Raw genomic sequence first — 14,464 nt, 5'->3', positions numbered from 1 at the left:
GCCTCGGTGCCCAGCCTGCTGGAGAGGAGACAGAGGCCGAGGGTCGTGGCAGTGGCGGGGGACCTCCAGCTTTCGGCAGGGCCCCCCGCCAAGGCTCCCCTGCTGAACTGGCTCCTGCCCCCTCCTCCACCTGCTTCCTGCTGCCCTTCCCCCTCCACTGGCTGCCTGGGGTGTCTGCACCGTGGGTGCTCAGGGACCTAAGCTTCGGGGTCCTAAGCTGGTGCAACTGAAATGGGGGAATCTGCTTAACCAGTCCTCAACCCACGCAGGCTCTCCAGGCACAGAGTTCCCCCAGGACAGATGGAGACAGTGAGAGGCAGACAGAGATCACAGAGCAAAGAGACAGCAGGGACCCAGGCAGACAGACGTTCATCCACTGTGGGTTCATTCACTGCACAGCTATTTGCTGAGCACATTCCATGTTCTGGGCGGGGGGCTGAGCAGTGTAGGGGAGACACAGGCTTGCCTCTAAGGAGGTTGCCTTCTATGAGGGAGACAGTAAATGAAAAGCAGAGGGTATGTTTACTGATCAAAGCAGATTATTTTTAGGTTGTGTGATCCTGGGTGAGCCCAATTCTCTGAGCCTCATTTTCCTCTTCTGTAAAATGGGAATAATGATGATGATGATGATGATGATAACAGCCCTCACAGGGTTGCTTTCAGGGTAAATTACATAGCTCTGTGACAACTGCATGGCACAGTGCCTGGCACCTAGAAACCACTCAGTGAATGGGGACATTTTCAGCTCCTTGAGGGTCAGCCTAAGGCGTGTAAAGACGGAAGGGTCTTGGGTATCGGCCAACCTGGGTTTGTGTCTGGCCCCATCACTTCCCAGCTGTGCAGTCTTGGGTGAAGGGCTTTCTGACTCTGAGCCTGGGCTTTTCCAGCTGTATAATGGGCCTCGAGCAGACCCCCCCTCACCCTGGGCTCCATTGCAGGCGCGGACGGGACTCCTGATGAACGTGATGGGCGTCCTGCTGCTCAGCTTGGCCATGAATACTTGGGCACAGACCATCTTCCAGCTGGGCACCTTCCCGGACTGGGCCAACATCCACCTAAGCAATGTCACAGCACTGCCATCCACCTTGGCCAATGACACATTTCAGACCCTCTGAGTCCCCCTCAGGTACTCTCTTCGGGCTGGGCCCTCATCTGCTGCCAGGACCCTACAGGATGATCAAGCAATTCTTCTCTGTGATCCAGCACGCAGCAAGCGAGGGTGACTTCCAGGGGTCCACTTGGGTCCACAGTCTCGTTATCTAGGATACCTTCTCCTCTGTCATGCAGGTCAGGGTGCAGCTACCTCCCAGATCTGCTGCCTGAGCAACAAGCTCCTTTATCTCTGAGCTGTTCTGTGGTTAGGATGCAAGAAAGCCCAATTTCAGCAACAAGAAGCAAATCTGGAATGGCGTTTGTCTTGAATAGGTAGGGTGGGAAGCACAGCTAGCATCCCTCGCTGACTACACGAGTTACCATCTGGAGAGACCATCTTGCCTTTAGAGATCACCTTCCTTCAAGAGACTCTGGGGCTGCTGTGTCCCAGTCCAGCTGTTCCAGCTGTTCACAGCTGGTGTGCGCTCCGCTTGGTGGGGGCCAATTCTCTGCCAGTTATTCAAATATCACCCCTGCTGATACCCAGCAGCCAGGGGTATTTTCAATCCCTGGAGACAGGGGGAGGGACAGATGACATCCTGAGGACATGGAGATCGTGCAAAGCCTCCTTGCTGCTTCTCCGGGCTCCCGAGCGCACAAGAGGAGTTCTAGACCTTTCTACCCAAGCTTATTAGGATTTTCCTGTTCAGTCTGATTCAGTGTGGCCACAGTTCCAGGGTCAGGCCAAGTCTGGGCCATGCCCTCTCACAGGTGACCCATGGCCCCTCCAGCCAGGCCCCTTCCGCACGTGGCCCACAGGGGCCTTCGTGACTGCAGGCTGCTTCTTCTTCCAGGAGCTGGTCTTTACCTCCCTGCCCCGACCCGAAGCGGTAAGCATGTTCGATTAGCAAAGGCCACATTTTTCAGGGGTGAGAGAAAAGTCAAAAGATAAATTGGGGCCTTGTAAGAGGTCAAATGTCTCAGGCAGGGAAACACCATAATCCTCTTCTACAGACGAGGACAACTTAAGACTTCCCCTGAGCCAGTGGCTGGTGGGGCCTGTCCTAGAGGATCTGATCCCTCCTTGCTTCAAGTAGGAACATCTCGAAAAGGCACCGGCTGAGGGGCCCAGAAAGCTCACCTCCCCGACTTCCTATGCCTCTGAGGGATGAGGTTCCCCAAGCAGCTCGGGCTGGGAAGCAGCACCCAGGGACTGAACTTGTTCTTGAAACAGCACAAGTGAGTCATGGATGTTCCCCTGGGAGCAGTGGGGAGGAGGTAGAATGGGCTCCCTGTCCTTCCCGTGGGGTTACTTCAACATTTAGTCACAGTTACAGCCCTTTGGGGTGGGGCGTGCACTTCTATTGGATGGGGCAGTGGAGAAATTCATTCACAGAGAAACCCAAGGGGCTTATAACCGGATGAATCGTGATTTCAGATACTTCTGATTGAAAATTCTATAAAATAAAGAATGTTAATCAACCCTGGGCCTGGAGATTATTTGCCTTTGTGGCCATAAAAGAGCTTCAAAGCCCTAAGTTCTGGAACTGGGAGTTTCACAGAATTGACCTCCCTGACCTCACTTCCTTACTGCTCTCCCCTCTCCACTCTACTCCAGCCACATACTCAAACTCTCCTGCCTCTGGGCCTTTGCACACGCTGTTTCCGTTACCTAGAACACTTTGCTCCCAAATCTATGCTTGTTCCTCACTTTATTCAGGTCTCTGCTCAAATGTCACCTCCCCAGAGAAGCCTCCCTGACCATCAAGTCTAAAATATCACGCTCATTACTTTTTATCCCCTTATCCTGCTATATTTTTCTCCTTAATATTTAGTCAGGACACTGTATTATTTACTTTCTTGTTTATTAACTTTCTCTCCCTCTAGAAAATAAACCTATGAGAATACAAACTTTATTTTGTTCAGTGTGGTAACTCCAGTTCCTAGAACAGTTTCTGGCACATAGTAGATGCTTAGTAAACATTTGATAAGTAAATCTATACTAGAATTTATGAGAAAGCAAACTCACTCTTCAATCTGGGGTCTGTTTGGCTCATTTCTTTATTCACTCATTCTTCCATTTATTCATTCAACAGTATTTATGTAGAATCTGTTATGTGCTAGTCCACTGTCCCCAGCCACATGGAAATTAGCCCTGGAGACAGGCAGTAAGCAGGTAAACAAATAGGTAAAGTGACTCTGGGTCATAACGTGGGCTAAGAAGAAAATGAAACTGGCCAATGTGAGAAACCTATGGCTATGTTAGCTATAAAGGCTCTGTTAGCCAGGGTGGTCAGGGAGGACTTCTCTGAGGAGGCGGCCCTGGGCTGAGACCAGTAGGAGTCAGCCATGTGCTCAAGGTGGTGGGAGGAAAGGAGATGGCAGGGGTGGTACAGAGTCGTTAGAAATTTACCAAGGACTCATCCGGAATACACAAGGAATACCCAGAAGCCAGAAGAGACAAAAACAAAACACTTACCTGAGGCTGCATAACAAATCACCCCAAAGTTCAGGGCCTTAAAACACAACACATTTCTGCACTTGGTCAGAGTTCTGCAGGCCTGGTTTTGTCTCTGCTGTACATGGTGTGGCTGGGGCCACTCAGCTGGGGGTTTAGCTGGCGCTGGAAAGTCCATGGTGGCTGTGGACCCTCCAGGGTCACGTGGCTTCTCCAGGAGTCCAGCCTGGACCTCTGTACGTGGCAGTGGGCTTCTCAGAAGGCAAAAGCAGAAGCTACAAGTCGCCTTAAGGCGTGGGCTTGGGAGTCCAAGAACGAACGTCAATTCTGCCACATTGTATTGGTCACATCAGGTCACAGGGTTAGCCTGGTTCAAGGGGAGGGAAATAACTCCGCTCCTTAATGGGAGGAGTGCCATCCACGTACAGGGCAGAAGATGGCTAGCCACCAACTTTGGAAGCCTTCCACCGTAACACCCAAGAGAAAATTGGGTGAAAGTTACGAATATGCCGTTCTGAAAAGGGATATGTGAGTGGCCAGCGGGTTTAGAAAGAGATGCTCAGACCACTTGTAATCAGGTAGGCGCAAGTTAAGCCACGGTCCAACAACATGCCAATCAGACTGACGAAAACTAGAAAAGTGGACAGTGAGTGATGGTGAAACGCGAGGGCACAGAAACCCTTGTTTTCTGTTGGCGAGACAGCTATTACCTTCAGCCTGGCAAGCAACTTGGTAGTAATTGGGGATTCATTGTCTGCGTTCCTATGGCCCATCCTGTTCTTGGGCTTATATCCCAGCAAAACTATCCCATGGGTCCCTAAGGAGACAATGTAGGAGGATATTCATGCCACAGTTGTCTGAGGTACCAAGGAGCTGGAGGCCACCAAGGTGACCATCACTGGGGAAGAGGGGCATTTAAATAAAACATGGAGGAAGCACACCGTGGAAACATGGCCACAAGCAGACGCGACGAAATGTGGAGTGACAGCATGGACACGGACAGACTCCGGCACAAACGTCAAAGAGAAGCGCAGGATCATGTGGGCAGAGGAATGGAAGCTGTGAGGGTAAATGGGGGGAAAAGGTGAGTAAAACTCACTCCTCGTTGAGCGAGGAGTTCAGTAAGCCGCATTGGACAGCCAGCTCCACCCATAACATCTGTATGACCTTAAGCAGGCCCTTTACTGTTTGGACTTTGGTTTCCGCATCTGAGAGATGAGGGTCTAGTTACAAGGTGTGGGCAGGTGGTCACTTATGGAAACCACAAGAGAAAGCATAGACCCTGGTGGTGAGAGGAAGGGCTAGTCATGGAGAAGCACCTCTCAGCCCGGGGTCTGCAGGACAGCTGCTAACCTGGAGCTGGCAACTTTAGTCCAGGGACACATCCAGCCCTTGATGACTTCACAGGGAAGTAGCTGCCCTGGGTCTTCCTCCCCTCTCTCTCTCAGCTCTCCTGCAGGGGCTCCCCAGTGGGCAAACACAGCTGTGTTGATGAGGGTTCTCCAGAGAAACAGAACCAACAAGATGTGTACGTATGGAAAGAGTTGCAGTTCGAGCCCAAAGGCAGCCTGCTAGCAGAATTCCCTCTTGCTCAGGCGAAGTTGGCCTTTTGTTCTTTTCAGGCCTTCAACTGATTAAACGAGGCCCACCACGTTATGGAGAGCAATCTGCTTTATTAAAACTCCATTGATTTAAATGTAAATCTCATCTGGAAACACCCTCACAGAAAGATCCAGAATAATGTTTGATCAAATATCTGGATACCATGGCCCAACCAAATTGACACATAAAATTAACCGTCATACCAACAGAAGCCAGAATGTAAGGGAGTCCTTTGATGCAGCCAATCCAGGTCCTCCTTTATCATTTTTTTGTATTAATTACATGTTAAAAGGATAATATTTTGGATGCATTAGGTTGAATAAAATATTAAAATTATTTTCACTTTTTTAATGTGACCACTAGAAATTTAAAAACTTTCTATGTGACTCACATCATTTCTCTAAGAGAGCACTGCCTATCCGATAAGACTCCAGCCACCTCTCCACATTCTGAAGCCAACTGGACGGTGGCAACATTCTACCCCCACAAGCTGTAAACTTCAATGACTCTAATATTCTATGGACCTCTGATTGTGATTCTAGAACTGAAGACTTACCACTTCCTCTTCATGTTCTGTCTTATGGCTCTGAATCCTCCACCCAGAATTCCGCTCAGCAAAGCTCATTCTATTTTTGATGATTCAGACACTCCTTCCGGATGTTGTGGGCTTAGGCTCAGGCCAGCCTTATATAGGCAGAAGTGACTGCCTGTATGTGCTGAGAAAAGCCAAAAATATCTTCTGCCCTTTCCCTCCCTATGCTCACATCCTCCCAGATCTTATGCATCCACTAGAGGCCCTGGGGAAATGACCAACATGTTCCTTAACCAATCAGCTCCCTCGTGCCAGTGCAGTAACTAAGCAAATGCCGGTGTTTTCCAGGACTTTTCCCTCCGACCAGCACAATGCCCTGAAGTTTCCTGTGTGATGGGACCCAGGCCACGGGATCTGGTCCAGTGGGCATCATAGAGGCCTGTAAGATCTGGTCTGAGAAGCCTGGGGCTCACTCAGGCCAAACTATCAGTCCAGGTTGGAAAGAGCTGGCCTGGAGCATTTATATATTGTTTACTGGGCACTGAACATACATTATCACATTGAATTCTCAACCCTAAGAAGCACGTACTAGTATTCTCCTCATTATAGCAGAGTACATCCAAGTTCAGAGAGGGACAGTGTCTTTCCCAAGGTCACACAGCACAGTAAGTGGCATAGCTGGCCTTTGAGTGAAGTCTGCCACCTCCACCCCAGGGACCCTGCAGATCAGAGGAACAGCTAGACTGCTCCCTGCATCAGTCCTACTGAGGCCTCTGTCAGAACTTGTAAACTGGTGGCCTTTATGCTGGCTTTGCCCCACAGACCTACCAAGACTGGCCTGCACAAGGGTCTTTCACTTTTTAAAAATACTGGCTTTTGAAACTTGGAGGCGTCTACATAAAATTGGGAATGACTGGCATCTTTGGAAAAACTGGCCACCCTGGTAATGTTGGGCCTCATTTTTGAGGGGCTTCAACCCCTAGCTGGAGCGGAGTGGAAGCTACCCTTTTCGAAGGGCCTCCACATGGCAGTTCACCGCTGTTTCCACCTGGCCCTCTGCTCCTTACCTTAGGTGGCCCCTGCAGGTGCCTGCATTTCCTGCTCTCCGTCTACTCTGTGTGCCCAGTTCTTTGCAGACTTGACAGTGGCCTGGCTTCCTAGAGCGGCTTGTGATCCAGGAAGGGTGTTAAGCCCTCTGAGGACTACAGGTGTCTCATCCAATTGTGTGACTATGAGAATGCCACTTCCCTTATCTGGGCCATGGAACACGCTCCTTCAGGCCTGAGCAAGTGACCCAGGCAATGTCCTTAGAAAGGAAACGACAGGGAGTCTGGAACACCGCCTAACTGTGCCCCCCGCCCCAGTCCATCCTGTAGGGTGGGGGGCTGGGCGCTCAGGAGAGGCCTCCTGACGGAGGTGGTCCTGCTGGCAGTGATGGGGCACAGAGACACTGGAGTGTAGGGGAGAGGAGGGTCTGCTTTCCAGGAAGGGATTGGCTTTCATAACAGCCCAGAAGTGTACCTGCAGGGCAGTGACTGCGGCAGAGCCCACAAACAGAGAATTCACGTTCACTGAGTGCCTGCTCTTGGCAGTGCCAGACGCATCCCAAGAACCTTGTGAATTCTTCCCTCCCCACCAGTAGGGCCCAGTGGCTGACCAGTAAACTCTGGAGCAAGGATGCTGACTATAAATCGTGGCTCTACCTGTTACTACCTGAGCGGCTGGGTTAAGGGACTTAAGTCTCTGGATCTCAGTTTTCTGAACTAAAGAATGGAAATAACAGTCCTTGCCACAAAGCGTTGTTGGAAAAAAAAGATTCAGTGAACGCCAAGAGAAGCTATGTAGCAGAGTGCCTGATACTTAACAAGGGCTCGATAAATGTTAACTGTTCTTATCCTTACGCTCTTTTAAGAGGAGAAAACTGAGACAGAGAGGCAAGGTCACCTGCCCAAGGTCACACAGCTAGGGAGGGACGGAACTGTGATTGGAAGCCAGGTCCATGTTGGGATAAAGACAGGAAGGGAGCTGAGCGGGAGACCAGAGTCCCTGACGATTGGAAAGTCATAGCAGAGGTCCAATTGTCTCCTGTGGGTTTCCACCCCCTAAGAGTTAGAGATCACGCTCTTCTGGGGGCACATAACTATGCGAGGGGAAGGAACATTAAGCCGAGCTGAGTTCTAGCCCCAGCACTACCGCTAATGAGCTGTATGGCTTCTCTGAGCCTCAGTTTCTTCCTCTGTAAAATGGGACTAATTCTACCTTCCTGCTATCAGGATTAGGGACTTTGCTTGGAAAAGGCCTCTTCTCTCCTCCCACACCTTCCACTGGCTCCTGCCTGCCGGAAGAGGATGAGTCAGCTTGCCCACCCCCCTGGGAGGTGGGCCCAGGCAGGGCGGGACAAGGCCAGCAGAGGCACTTAAATCAGGGCAGAAAAGCAGAAGTGACAGTTCTGGTCACTTTTGGAGGACGGAATTCCCCCCACTTCCTCTCCACTTACCTTCGCTGCCTGAGCCCGCCTGCCCAGATCCACTGCTGTTCAGGGAGCATGAGGGCCCCCCAGGAGATAGCTGAGCATCTCGTCAGGACTGGGTAGGTCTGGGGACTTGGACACTGGGGGCCACAGGCAAGAAAACAGTCAGTGGTCAGGCCTGATGGGTATGAGCTAGGTCTCAGTCTCTGCCATTCCCTGGCTGTGTGACCTTGGGTAAATCCTCACCTCTTTGAGCCTCAGTTTCCCCATCTGCGAAATGGGAGTAATGATAATGTCTACGAGACTGTTGTGAGAATTGAATGAGAAAACGCATGCTCAGGGCTTGCCGTCATGCTCGGCTCAGAGTAAGCTCCCAACGAATGGCAGCAGGTTCCTTAGCATTTACAACATTCAGCACAGACCTTGGCACCCAATACGATTTAGAATTGGTTTTCCATTCCAATGTCATTCAAATTATTAGCTATCACTTTAACAGCGACCATGTTTCAAATATGAATTATACAGTAGAAGGGAGTTTAGTCCCAAATTAAAATGTCAGCGGGACTGGGAAGACCCTAATTCATCACCTCTAACCTCAAGTGGGTCCTCAATGCCGCCCAGCGTGTATATAACTTCTCGAGTTCATTTACTCTCCCATTTTCCTGGCCACCTATGTTATACCTTCTTCTTCGCCTTCAAATTTCCATCATCTCCTCTAGCATCCTCACCATCAGTGCTGATCTGCCTTCCTGCTACCCTGAACAAACAGAAGTAAACATGCTACAGTCCACAAATATTTACGGAGCACCCACTATACATCAGACACTATTCTAGGTCCTTGGTATTTATCAGTGATCAAAAGAGACCAAGTCCCTGCCCTGGTGGAATTGAGGCTCTAGTGACAGGTAATAGCTGACATGGTACTTCCTATGTGCCATGACCCTATGAGGTATCACTTTTATGCACCATTTTACAGATGAGAAAACTGAGGCACGAAGAGGTTAAGAAACTTGACCAAGGTCACACAGATGGTGAGTGATGAAGCAGGGATTTGAACCCAAGCAGTCTGGAGGTCACGCCCTTAACTATTGCTCTGTTCTGTGTATACTGGTTGATACTGATACATAAGTACACACACCTTACCTGTCCATTCACCATCACCTGTAACCATTTCCTGTGCCTTCCCACCTGCTACTAAGGATGAACAGCCCCTGCTCCTTTCTAAGACCAGCCCCAGTTTCCATGCTCTCAATCTCACCCATGCCACTCACTGAAGAATGTCACACCAGCAAGCCTCCCTTTCATCAATGTCTCCCCTCTTGATTGGATCCCCCATCTGCAAACATGCTCAAGTTCCTCCATCCTAAAGGAACTTGGTTCCATTTCCCATGTCAACTACTGCAACATTTCTCTGCACCTTTACTGCAAAAATGACCTGAAACCGTTGTCTGTACTCGTGCCTCAATTTCTTCTCCATCCAGCCTCCCTTGGGTCCACTCTAGTGAACAAGCCACCCAGGTGCCCTGGTCCAGGTCACCAGTGACTTCCACGTGGCTAAATCCAATGGTCATTGCTCAGCTCTCATCCTTCTTGACCCACCAGCAGCACTTGACACGTTTGCTCACTCCCTTCTTGAAACATTTCATTGCCTTGGCTTCCCAAGCTCCACAGTGCCTGGCTTCTTGGTCTCCTGGGCTGGTTCCTCCTCATCTCCCAACCCATGAACCCTGGAGTGCCACTAAGCTCTGTCTTCGGAGCTCTTTCCTCCCCGTCAGCACACGGTCTTAAGGAATCTCATCTACCCCATGACTTTAAATACCATCTATCAATCCACAACTCCCAGCTTTATATCTCCAGCCTGCTCTCTCCTCTGAGTTCCAGATTGTTTCCAATCACACATTCAGCAGCTCGCAGCTCAAATTTCTGACTGCCAGCTGAATTCTTCCTCTCCCCCCTCCACCCAAACCTGTTTCAACCACAGATTTCCCATCTCAGGAAACAACACCTCAGTGCTTTCAGCTGCTCAGACACAAAACCTCATTGTCATCCTGAACCCCCCTCTTTCTCTCACACTCACAACCAATCAGTCTGCCAATCGTGCTGGCTCTTCCAGCAAAACGTATCTAGAGCCCAACCTCTTCTTACTATTCCTCTGCTATCACTCTTCCATGGAAGCTCTATGAGGCCAGGAATTCTCCTCTGTTTTATCCATTCCTGTTTCTCCAATGGCTAGCACAGAGTAGTTGCTTAATAAATATTTGTTGAATGAATAAATAAGAGTACAATAGAGGAGAAAAGTTCCTCAGAGATCAACTGGTCCACTCTTCCCATCCTCTAAATTATAGAGGAGATACTGAGATTCATAAAGAAGGAGTGTCCAGGGTCACACTGAGCTGACCAAGACTATGAATTCAAGTGAAAAAGCATCTCTCCCCATTTCTCTCTCTCTCATCCTCTCTCTTTCATTTGTGCTTCTCTCTCCATGACTCTTTCATTCCCTTGCACCAGTTGCCCTCACAAGACACAAGCAGCCCAGGTATTCATCCTCTCATCCTCAGGAACTGCATGGAAACTAGTTCTTCCCTGACAAGTCAGTGAGAATAATCCTGGGGAAGGCTCTGATTGGCTCAGCTTAGGTCATGTGGGTTTGGGGTGGGTTACTCTGATTGGCCCACCTGGGAGGAGTGCCCACCACTGTGGCTAAAGGGGTGGAGCCTGTTGGCAGTTGATAAGTTTGTAGGGCAGGGGCATTGGGCAGACACACAATGCCCCAACCCTCCTGATAGAGGCTCCCCCTATTTCCTTGTGTGCAGGTGGAGATTCTGGTACCTGGGGCTCCACAAGGCCCTTGCCCTGCTGCAGGCCGCCTGGGTTGTCTTCTCCCAGCCTGTCCCAGCCAGCTGTGGCCAGCTGCTGACCCAGCTCCTCCTGTGTGGTTCCCTGGCCATTGCTGCCGCGGGTCTGACCTACTATGGGCTGGTGTCCCTGCTGCTTTATCCTCTAGGGCCCTCGGCCATGGTGGCCACTGTCTGTGGTCTCCTGGCCTTCCTGGGCCTGGGACTGGTGCCCCCTGCCCGCTGTCTGTTTGCACTCAGCGTGCCCACCCTGGGCACGGAGCAGGGCCGCCGCCTGCTCCTATCCTGGAGTACCGCCACCCTGGCCATTGTCGTGGTGCCCAACATCTTGGCCAACATGCACGCAGCTGGGCAGGTGCTGAGGTGTGTCACGGAGGGGTCCCTGGAGAGTCTGCTCAACACCACTCATCAGCTGCACAGAGCCTCCCGGGCTCTGGGCCCTGACGGCCAAGCAGGCAGCCACGGCCTGACGCTCCAGGCCCAGGGCGATGGCTCCGCCTTCCGGCTCCACGTGTTCAGGGTCACTCAGCAGGTCCTGGAGGACTTCTCCGGCCTGGAGTCCTTGGCCCAGGTGGTGGCCCTGGGGACCCAGCGGGCAGTCACAGGGCTCTTTATGCTGGGCCTCCTGGTGGATTCAGCCTGGTACCTCCATCGATACCTGACGGACCTGCAGTTTGATAACATCTATGCTACCTGGCAGCTGGCTCAGCAGCTGGCAGAGGTCGGGGCCACGCACCTGGTGGCCTCCCCACCAACCTGGCTGCTGTGGGCGGCCCGGCCAAGGCTGTCCCAGGGGGAGCTGCTGAGTTGTCTCCTAAGGCTGGGGCTGCTTACCCTGCTCCTGATGGCCACAGCTGTGACAGTGGCCGTGGACCACGCAGCCTTTCTCCTGGCGCAGGCAGCCGTGGGCTGGGCTCAGCAGCTTCCCGCTGTGCCCGTCACGCTCACCATCAAATATGATGTAAGTGCCGTGACAGGAAGGTGGGCACAGAGTCATTTCCTTGAGGGAGAGGATAGGGTTTGTTAAACCCTTGACTCAAAATTGAATTTTACTTGCCTTCGAGTCGTGGTGCTTGGATACGCTGTGGGATCCAGGGGCTTTGGCAGACGAACCATGTAATTCTCACGACAGCCTGAGGCAGTGGGTTCTGTTTTCACCCCTTATCGCAGGTGAAGATACTGATACCCAGAGATATTAAAATAATTTGCCCCCCAAGGCCACTCTTCACACGTCGCAGCATATCCCAGCCTCATTTTTCTCACTTGTACAAACTGGATCAATCCTCCTTACCCTACAAGGTTACTGTGAGTCTTAACATGTGGTAGTCTCTAGAAGTGCCTAGGCAGCTCCATACCACATGGGAGATGTTTAATAAATAGTGACTATTATTAATAGCTCACATCTGTAGATAACAGACTGGAGGAAGCCTTGGGAACAGCCCATGGGCCAATCCTGCCAGCTTCCTGTTTTGTATTTTTTTTGCGGTACGCGGGCCTCTCACTGTTGTGGCCTCTCCCGTTGCGGAGCACAGGCTCCGGACGCGCAGGCCCAGCGGCCATGGCTCACGGGCCCAGCCGCTCCGCGGCATGTGGGATCCTCCCGGACCGGGGCACGAACCCATGTCCCCTGCATCGGCAGGCGGACTCTCAACCACTGTGCCACCAGGGAAGCCCAGGTTCCCCTCTTTTAAATGAAGCTGCTCATGGACTCATCCTCATAAAATTGTGCTTACTTGATGGACTAGAACATCTGAAGTTTCGCTACGGGCTCAGAAAAGAGTAAATGCCCTTAAGCATGAATTGGTTTTCTCTAAAGTGTTCCCTGCAAAGAGTAATAACAATATCAATAGCATTTGTATGGTGCTTTTCATTCCGTAAAAAGCCTGTTTCAGATGCCTGATCTCAGTTGACCCTCCTCAAAACGGTCAGATTTTGCGCCCATTTTGCAGATGAGGACAGGGAAAGCTGGACCCGTCCAGACCCACGAGCATCCAGATGTGGTGGGGGGCAGGGAACGGCTGGGGTGTCTCTCTGCTGACTTTGCCTTTTTCTCCTTTTTGAAGGCTGCATACACCATCCTGGGCTTCATCCCTTTCCTCTTCAACCAGCCGCCTCTGGAGAGCCCCTACCTCTCTGCCCACAACTCCTTCCAGTGGGAGCTGCGCTTCATCGCCCCCGGCTGCCCGCTGCTGCCCCCCCGGCGCCCGCACACAGCCGCCCACCTGGCCGCAGGCGCCCTGCAGCTCGTCGCTTGCTCCACGGTCCTCCTGGAGACCTACGCCCGGCGCCTGAGGCACAGCATCGCTGCCTCCTTCTTCAAGACCCAGGAGGCAAGGAGGGTCCACCACCTTCATGCCCGGCTCCAGCGAAGATATGACAGGCACCGAGGCCAGCAGCTGGCCCCGGGCACTCCATACTGCTCCTGAAACCCGGGCGGGGCAGCAAGCACCTAGAACGGCTAGACAGACCTGCTGGATACCTGGAAGGACAGACAGCAATGGCGCCGAGAGGAAAGCACTTTGGAGTTGCCCAGACCTGAGTGGTAACCTTGGCCCTTCTGCTGCCTCCCCTGTGTGACCTTGGCTAGGTCGCTTCACCTCTCTGAGCCTTGGTTTCTATATCTGCATAAGGACTGCGTAACAACAATCAGTGTGACCTACTTTGCACACGGGAATGTGTTAAGGGCGGAAAGAGATACTGGGCAGGAAAGGCCTGGATAAACAGAAAAGGACGATGCAAAGTGAAGACAGTGTTCCTCCGGCCGGTGCCAGGTGTCTGTCCAGGCTTCCGTCTGCACAGGCTGCTGTACCTGGTAGGTGGAGACTTTGCACCCTGACTGTGTCTAAACGCCCCTGGAACTTATTTATATGTCTCTGGATCTTCTGAACTTATTTATACTCATTAAAATTTTCTTGATTTTATAAATAAATGTATTTATTAAATTCTAAATTAGATTGTTATTCCTTTGCTTCAAATTCCTTCAGGGTTTCCCCATCTAGGGTTGCCAGGTTTAGCAAATAAAAATACAGGACACCTGGTTCAACTTGAATTTCGGATAAACAATGAATACGGGTTTGGTATAAGTATGTCCCGAGGCTACTTATACGAAACCCGTATTTGTTGTTTATCTGAAATTCAAATTGTTGGGTAATCCGTATTTTATGGCAACTCCATCCCTATCGAAGTTACAATAAAATCGCAACTCCATACCCTGTGGGCTTGGTATTCCCTGTTTTTCCCTCCGGGTCATTCTCTGCCTTTCTCTCACCTGCTCTCTTTCCCAGGAGTCTGACATTTGTGGTTCTATCACCCTGGTTCCCTTGACCTCTGACTCCTGGTTGGGCTCAGCCAATGGGAGGCACCGGCAGGTGATTTAAAGTGGGAAGAGAGAACGAGGTCAGGCTGTTTAGCCCTGCGGCCTTCTGGGCATTTATTTGGCAAAGGCCACGTTCCAC

General features: G+C 51.3%; 2 protein-coding genes across 6 annotated transcripts in view; both read left to right on the top strand.

Moving 5' to 3' along the window:
- The window catches only part of SLC13A3 (solute carrier family 13 member 3), a 93,613-nt gene extending 90,591 nt beyond the window's left edge, over positions 1 to 3,022 (top strand). For 3 of the 5 annotated variants that reach the window (XM_073793058.1, XM_019943917.2, XM_019943923.3), the window contains one exon: positions 939 to 3,021. In XM_073793058.1, coding sequence (XP_073649159.1) covers positions 939 to 1,096 — 158 coding nt within the window. In that variant the 3' untranslated portion in view covers positions 1,097 to 3,021. Of the gene's footprint in view, positions 1 to 938 lie in introns of all 5 variants that reach the window. The other 2 variants (XM_073793059.1, XM_073793060.1) reach the window with 2 other exon arrangements.
- A 5,483-nt stretch (positions 3,023 to 8,505) lies between these two features.
- On the top strand, positions 8,506 to 13,901 carry OCSTAMP (osteoclast stimulatory transmembrane protein). The gene is given in 5 exon segments (XM_073793309.1): positions 8,506 to 8,519; positions 10,791 to 11,970; positions 13,073 to 13,428; positions 13,430 to 13,574; positions 13,577 to 13,901. Coding segments are annotated over 5 exon segments (1,848 nt in total). The 3' UTR covers positions 13,730 to 13,901.
- Positions 13,902 to 14,464: the final 563 nt, after the last annotated feature.

The sequence above is a fragment of the Tursiops truncatus genome, chromosome 15 (assembly GCF_011762595.2).
Source record: "Tursiops truncatus isolate mTurTru1 chromosome 15, mTurTru1.mat.Y, whole genome shotgun sequence".
Classification (NCBI taxonomy): Eukaryota; Metazoa; Chordata; class Mammalia; order Artiodactyla; family Delphinidae; genus Tursiops; species Tursiops truncatus.
The sequence above is the reverse complement of the archived record's forward strand: the minus strand, read 5'-3'. Positions and strand labels throughout refer to the sequence as shown.